The sequence below is a fragment of the Mytilus edulis genome, chromosome 12 (genome assembly GCF_963676685.1).
Source record: "Mytilus edulis chromosome 12, xbMytEdul2.2, whole genome shotgun sequence".
In the NCBI taxonomy this organism is placed as follows: Eukaryota; Metazoa; Mollusca; class Bivalvia; order Mytilida; family Mytilidae; genus Mytilus; species Mytilus edulis.
The window spans coordinates 33,199,340-33,207,956 of NC_092355.1; the positions used below are offsets into that span (position 1 = coordinate 33,199,340).

An 8,617-nucleotide genomic window follows, 5' to 3' on the forward strand; every position below is an offset into this window, starting at 1 on the left:
TATCATATTCTACAAACCATTTGTATTTATTTTGACCAGTCCTATTTCCAGGACGATGTATCAGTCACCTGCATATGCAATATATAAATATCTCGAAACGATATATTCCAGAACATGCTTTTCCCAATTGAATGCCACTTGAGGAGCATAATGTGTTTACTTTCAAAGCCACTTTTATCTGGTTTTAAGTTGGGTTTTTAATTCCGTCGACTGTTGCTTGTCTTTTTATCGTTTAATTTATTTAAGTGCGGACATGTTCATTAATACGTTGCTAGTCAGCATAATATCAAGTGAAATTACAAAATTAGTACTTTTAAATTAAACAGTTGTAGAATTAGTTACATTCTAATCGGATCATATATATATTTAAAAAAAAAAAATATTTATGCCAAAATATTGTGTTCATACAAAAAGAAATAGAGACTACAATCCAATGGATTTATAAGACTCCAATAGTACCTAAGCTATTCCAGAGGCATTACCAAGTTATGAGAATATTTAAAAGGCCTATTACTTTCAAATATGGGTAATTAAGCTTTTATTAGACCTTTGAAACTTTATACGTGTAAAGATTATATCATGACCAACCTTGCTGACTATCCCAATTTGATACATTTATCAAATAATTGTACGTTGTAGCTACAATTTTAAAAATGATTATCAAAGTTTTTAATAATGAACAATTAGTCACCAGGAAGGCTTAAAATTGTTTTTTCCTGTTCGCCACATTTTAAAATCCTTGAACTCATATATTCGTTGTTTGTTGAAGTTCACATTATATTTTGTTACAATGGAAAATGATGTTATTTTTATAATTTTAGACATAGATATACCTTAATTTGGGTAACCTGTATACCAATCTTCTCTACACATCATTAAACTAATTAGGATATTTTAAAAAGTAGAATCACAAAAATACTGAACTAAAGAGGCGTCAAAAATGAAAGCGCAGTTAGAAAAATATAATGCGCTGTGAGAAGACAATTTGGTTCAGATAAAATAAGTAGCGAAACATTTCTAATTGTTTATTCTCTTGTAAGAGAATAACTCCACTTCATTAAATCTGTATTTGCATGAATGCAATCGAAAACCTTAGTTTAAGATGGGTTACTCATGAATTAGGCGTGTTCAGCTATAAATAAGAAAGGAATGTCAACATTAGAGGTGAAACAAGAGTAAACCATTTTGTTGACTGATTCGATCTACAGAAATTCATTCTGATACAGGTAAAAACCTATTATATGAAATCAAAGACCTATACAAATCCAATTGAACGAGTTTGGTATATAATTACATATATATCTATGTTTTATTTTCATATGATTGTATAACCGTCAGCAGTTTTCGATGGTCATCTGTGGTGTCAATAAAATGGCGTATATACCACAATACACACAAAATGATAATAATGCTATCGAGATTATGCGTAGATGTTTTATTTTTTTATTTTAGCCCTTTTGTAATTTGGATTAGCATCAAGAAAGGAGCCTGTAGTTCAGTGATTGTTGTTTGTTGCTCAGATGCATATTTGTTTTTCGTTAATATTTTGTACATAAATAAGGCCGTTAGGTTTCTCGTTTAAATATTTTACTTTTGTTTTTTCAGGGCCTTTTTAGCTGACTACGCTTTATGGTCTTTGTTCAATGTTGAAGTCCACACGGTGAATTATAGTTGTTAATTTCTGTGTCATTTGGTCTCTTGTGTAAAGCTGTCATCTTGGAAAACATACCATATCTTTTCTACATTAGTATGGTATAAGCCGAATATAAGTATTTGAGTTAATCGGTTAACATGAATTTACAGCTTATGACCTCTTAATATACAGAAAAGTATAGCGATTTTATTTTCTAAAATTAAAAATTGACGAAAAGCTTACATACAATTATAATATATAACGATAATGACTTACAATTGGCGATATTTTATTCCGTATGAAGTTACACTCGTTCGCCTACCAGCCCCCTGCCCACTCTCCCAAAAGGTTTCATTCCAAGAGCCTACGGACAACGCTAATACATTGACTTGATATATAAACGGAACAATGATTTTTCCCGAGGTTGCCTTATTATAGAATGACATATTGAGCTGGATGTCTTAACGTGCTAGTTCACAAGGTAAAGGAAATATGTAAACATACTCGACATTTTTTTTTCTGAAATCCGAGTCGACCTTTTACTTTTGAATGATTCTTGCTTAGCGGAGAATAACGAAATACCATTTTATTAATCTTTAGTTTGATCTGGCTTGGGATCGATTTCTCGTCTTCTTACACACAAGGTAAGCACCCTACAGATACAATAAAACCCCGATGCTGTTATTTAGCAATAGAGGAATATAACAAACATGTTGAATACCAGAGTATGCCAGTTAGATAAAAATCAAACCGCAGATTCTAGCAAAATGGTGGGTTATAAATCCTTGTCATTAAATATTCGACTTTGTGTGGTCCTGATGGAAAATCCAGAAAAGCGCTTCGGACAAATGAAACTTTAACGTGTTGCTTAAATCTTTTTTTTATAGAAGACACCATGTGATATTTTGTTTCTATATTGTTGGTTGATTTTGTGTTTTGAGATGATCACCTGTTTTTGTCACCTGTAAGCGTAAGTCTAAAGTGTAATCCTAGGTGTAGACCTTGTTTCCGCAAATGTCTAGTAATAATAATAAAAAAAAAGATTCAATCGTCTTTGTGTATATATTCTAATAATTGATACTGCATTTGTTGTATTTTATAAACACATGGATATTTAAAAACATTTTAAGTATCCGCTCCTCTAATGCATGTTTCTTCGTTTTATTATTTTAATCTTCGCTCTTCATTTTATTAGCGGTAAAAAATCTGAAATAAAAAAGAAACAAAGTTTTATAAAGGGTACAATGTTAACAATAACGTTAATAAATTTAGTTACAAAAACACGTTTCGTCTGTATAAATCTAACCAAAATCGCGCTAGTCAACAGTTAGGAAGTTGGAAAACTTAACAGTGAATCAAAAGAACTAATTGATTATGGCAAACTATGGTTGGGGGGGGGGGACCCCAAAGTGTTACACAAAACACAACATAGCATCCTCATGTTAATGACTTATAAAAAGTAAGAAAACAAAAGACTGCAAGTAAGTAAAATGTAATATAAAAAAATACTGATTTCCGGGGCAAATTCAATCGGAAAGTCCCTAATCAAATGGCAAAATCAAATGACAAAACAAGTCAAACGAACGGACAACAACTGTCATATTCGTGACTCGATAGCCCACCCGCGTCTTACGTGCGACACATCGATGAACAATTCTCCCATGTAGACATTTTTTACTGAGGGTATAGTTTGCCGGCCTCGATGGTCGAGAGACCCGCGGTAGCCCGCCCCGTCTTACGTGCGACACCTCGATGAAAACTAAAAAGTGAATCAACAGAACTAAATGATTATGGCAAACTATGTTTGGGGGGACCCTAAAGTGTTACACAAAACACAACATAGTATCTTCATGTTAATTCAGAAAGCACTAAAGTGCTGACTACTGGGCTAGTAATAACTATATAAAAAGTAAGAAAACGAAAGACTGCAAGTAAGTAAAAGTAAAGCTAAAAAAATAATGATTTCTGAGGAAAATTCAATCAGAAAGTCCCTAATCAAATGGCAAAATCAAATGACAAAACACGTCAAACGAATGTACAACAACTGTCATATTCCTGACTTAGTACAGGCATTTTGAAATGTAGAAAACGGTGAATTGAACCTGGTTTAAAGCGCTAAAACTCTCACTTTTTTACAATCGCATCACACTCCGTTATATTTACAACGATGTGTGAACAATCATTTACAAAAAATCACAAAAGCCTCTATTAAATTAAAAAAAAACACATTCAATGCATGATATTGCATTAAGGTAGATTCATGGTATACCGCCATCTTGGATTGTACAATCACAGTACACAATCGGTCTAGTTATTTGCCCAATCAGCAAATTTGGAAACAGATTTGCAATTTAATGGTTAGACAGTTTATTTATATAAAGAAAATTTGTTAATTTATTGTATTATTCAAAATATATTAACAAATATCAACCTTTTTGGTTTTTAAAATCATTTTTTTCAAACGAGTCATTTAAGGGGAGATAACTCTTTTAGTACAAAATTTATACTAGGCTAATAGGGATTTTTTTATTTTTACTTGTGGCAAGAAAACAAGTTCGGTGACACCATGTTTTCTTTTTATTTTCTTAAAACATACTTTGAATTCTATCTTCATATAATTTATTTCAAAATTCCATCTCATAGATTTTTTTTGTATGCACTCTTATGCGGTTTTTTTTTCATGAACAAACTAACCAAATTTAGGCAATTTTAACGACTCATAGCTTGAAAAATAGCACGGTGACCCATACTTTTTATTACATTTTTGAAAAAAAAAGCATAGTAAAATCTTCATTTTGGCAAATTATAAGAAAATTCTGTCTCAAAAAGCATTTATTTATGATCTACCTTAAATAATCATTTGTGTTTGGTGAGTTTGTTCATGCATCCTATTGAAATGGATTTACGTGAAGCTAACTGTTACAGACTACCACATAAAAATCCCTATTTGTTCAACCAAATTTTGCAATTTTCACAGCTTTCTAAGTAAATATTTGAACTTAAGTTTAACTTCATAGAAACCAAGTATATCCTAAATTGTAATGTATCACCTTCCTACATGCAATTTATAAACCATGTTTCTAAGAAAGAATTGCCATTGGGAAAATAATTACTCTAAAAATAACCCTTGGTTTTCTGTAAATCTTAAATTATCTCTTAATCAGTTTAATGGAGGTCTGTAGCTGGCAAGTCAGTAACTTCTAGAAGTAATTTGTGTGTCTTTGTCATTTTTAATAGTTTCTTTGTTACCTATTCTTACAAATGACTTAGACGTCTTTTAAACTGAGTTTTACTCTGCGTATTGTTATGTGTTTGTTTTTCTACATTGGCTAGAGGTATAGGGAAGGGTAGCAGACATATATAATGGAAATTAATAATAACACAAATGTATGATGAAAAATAAAACAATTGTATATTACATTTGATAAGAGTTGATACAATTGAGAATGTAAATGGGGAATGTTTCAAAGAGACAGCAACCAGACCAATAAGAAGATAATCAGATATTGCAAATAAACTGCCAACACCATGGGTAAAAATTAAAAGACAAACAGACAAATAATAGTACAGAAGACACATTATTGAAAACTGAAGACTAAGTAACACGAACCCTACCAAAAGTCTTGGTGTGATCTCAGGTGCTCCGGATGGGTAAGCAAATCCTGCTCCACATGTCGTGTTGCTTATGTATTGCTTACCTTTGCAGAAGTCTGGATTTTCATCTGTTTTGTCTTTACAATCATTGTGTCCATCACACATCGAAGTAACACTAACACATGTGAGATCATCATTACAGGATATATGAAATGTCTTACATTTGTTTGCTGTAGACAAAAAGTTTCATATAAGAAAAATGGTTGAACATTTGACTTTTAAACATCAGCCTTGTACGACTAAGGGACGACATAAAAAAAATCAATGAAGGATAAAAAACTTAATTCAAATAGTTTTTTTTTGGGGGGGGGAGGGGGTTTGGGGTTCAAAATTGCTGCAAGTTTTGTTTAATTGACCTCGATTTTATATATATTCTTTTTGGTCAATTAATTTTCCCCAATTAAGTTGAAAATAAGGGGAAAGGAGTGCCAGTGGAAAAACTATATGAATTAAGTTTTTTTCCCTACATTGACATTTTGATGTCGTCCCTTATTCTTCTTCAAAGACAGACGTTGTTCTACTTTATTCGTACATGCACCTGACAACACTCTTTCTATTTTTAGTTATAATATGTATAAGACCCTGTCGTTTTTTTTGGTTTAGTAGTTATAATAAACATCTTTAACCTGATATTGTCTCATATTTTGATTATTTGAATACGAAAAGGAAAGAAAATGTTACGATAGTTATAAAATAAGCGCTTTTTTATTATAATTATAATGTTTTTATTTTTATTACTGTGCGAATGACACTGCTAGTGGCAATTATATTTAATATATTCTATAAACTTTTAACCCATGAGACAACATCTAAATAAATCACAATGTTAGCATATCTTAAATATATTAAATGAAATAGAAGTGTTGTAGACATGCTGTAAAACCTTATCGAGGCATGAAATCTTTTTAAAAACATTAGATTTACTAATCTTATAAAGTCTGCAGATATATACAATTATAAGGTCAATCATAGGGCAAGTGTTATAATGGACATTGCAGTTTGACTATTGTTCTTTAAAGCTTCATTTAAGAAATGAATGCCTCTTTTCATAAATTTATAAGGAGGTAAAGTGTTGACCGAAGCATATTTTGCACGAAACGCGGAAAAGCTTCATTTTTAAAATGTGAGCACGATCAACACATAACTCCTCATAAAATTACAATAGGAAGCTTTGTTTTTATATTACTAAATGTGTATACTTACTAAACGAAAAAAAGATCTTTTTATCAAGTTTTGCTATAATTTTATGTACACATGTGTTGCTTATTCTTTAGTTTTCTATGTTGTGGCATGTGTACTATTGTTTGTCTGTTTGTCTTTTTCATTTTTAGCCATGGCGTTGTCAGTTTATTTTCGATTTACGAGTTTGACTGTCTCTTTAGTATCTTTCGTCCCTCTTTTATAATGGCATTATGTAGCATCACGAATATAGCATTTTATTTAGATATTGCAGTTAGTATTTAATTGGTTCATGATTGATGTTGGACAAACTGACGGATTTTCGTGAAACATACAAGTACAGTAAGCATCATAGGACACAACTATTCTTTGAATTGAATTCAATTGTGAATTTCCCATTTCTATAAAGCTACATTTCAGCAGCAGTGCCTGCATACTGAGTATACGGGGAAATCATGTATATTGTATACACTGTTATAACTTACCTCTGCAAAAGTATTCATCTTCGTCTGATTTGTCACGACAATCAGATTTTACATCTCCATCACATAGAAACCCCCGATTCACACATTGCAGACCATCCTTGCATTTTACGTAATCGTCATTAATGCATTCGTATGCTGTAAGATAAATTGATTTTTTACGTGATTAAAGGGATCAATATTAAGGTATCTTATGCCGAATACGTTTGATTGTCTGTTCCAAAATAATAAAAAAAAAAGCTTTTTAAAAAAATTATTTTAACAAATTTCAATTGCTTTTCATTTCGTTTTTTTTTCTTTTTCTGTTTATTACATAACATTGATAATGAAATGGGTAAGTACTAATTGTTTGTTTTCCGTTTCTCTTTAATAGAATTTGTCTTAAAAGAACTTTTGTAAATGGGTTCATCTATGATAATATAGCTTTTATAATTTAATCTTTAGATAACAACATCGTAACACTATTTAAACATATTGATAGTACGAAAGAGTATACAAACCTAAACACATAGTCTCTTCTTCATCGGAACCATCTTTGCAATCAAAATGACCATCGCATCTTTGAATTTTCCTAATCCTCATTCCGTCACTTTTGCAATTGAACGATTTTTTAGCCTCTGGTATGAAAATAAAAAAAAAAAAAAAAAAAAAAAATAACTGAGACTTAAAACAACAAAGTATCCTTTTTAAGACTTTACCAATATATTTGAATCATACATTTATTTGCACAATGTTGCATTCATGTTTCGTTTTTTAATGCCACACATGAAAATCTCAAATACTAACAATTTAGATACCAATTATAGCAATAATAATTCTAATATTTTATATAACAGTAAATATAATTCTGATTACTAACTAGTCGTGTAGAGAACAGCTTAAGGTTTTTCCACCCCAACGTTTTTTTTATTATATAATATTCATTTCCATTTCAAGATATCCTTTCTGATGGATATAATCATAGTTAAAGTTGAATTCATGCCGATTGAATGGTTTCTGTATTCATTTCCTCAAACTAAGGAAGACACTTATGTACTTCCTGTTTAAATGACTTTCTTTTTCATATGCAAGTCTGATTTTTTTTATTGATGCACTCATTTGTAAAGAATGCAGAATGTGTAAATTTCTGGATATATTGACGACATACTGATGGCGCTCTATTGGGTTTGTACTGGGATTAATGTCTCTAAGACACATTCCCCATTTCCATTCTGTATTTCATATATGTATATATATATATTGGTCAAAAACTTTTTAAGTCTTATTATTTTTTAAATCTTATATCAACTCGCGCACTAACCTGATATTTGAAAAAAAGCACATAATCCATATGCAAAGATAGTCAACGGTAGTAACTTCATTTTCTCCTGTATGAATACAAAGTTTTAATAAAGACTACAGTTTTATATAAAAAGGGAGTATAAAGCCCACACTTTTTTTTTATATCTTTTGTGCAATTGTATATGTTCCAGACCATATGAGTATTTGGACCATTTGGTCTAGTACGAGCTGAATCATAAAATGTGTTTGGATCAGTATAGGTTAATTTTAGGCGAACAATTTTTTTATTGACTTTTACAAAATAATATTATTACAATCATATGAGAAAAGTGATTAAGTGAAATGTAATTGTCTAATATATATGAATCCGATTTTGACACTAACATAA

The 8,617-nt window shown here is 30.7% G+C and overlaps 1 protein-coding gene across 1 annotated transcript; it reads right to left on the bottom strand.

Annotated features, from left to right (window-relative positions):
- Window positions 1-2,681: 2,681 nt before the first annotated feature.
- On the bottom strand, window positions 2,682-8,315 carry LOC139499536 (very low-density lipoprotein receptor-like; the record flags this gene model as incomplete). The annotated part of the gene is given in 5 exon segments (XM_071288257.1): window positions 2,682-2,839; window positions 5,332-5,457; window positions 6,952-7,086; window positions 7,449-7,565; window positions 8,249-8,315. Coding segments are annotated over 5 exon segments (462 nt in total). The 3' UTR covers window positions 2,682-2,816.
- Between the last annotated feature and the right edge of the window lie 302 nt (window positions 8,316-8,617).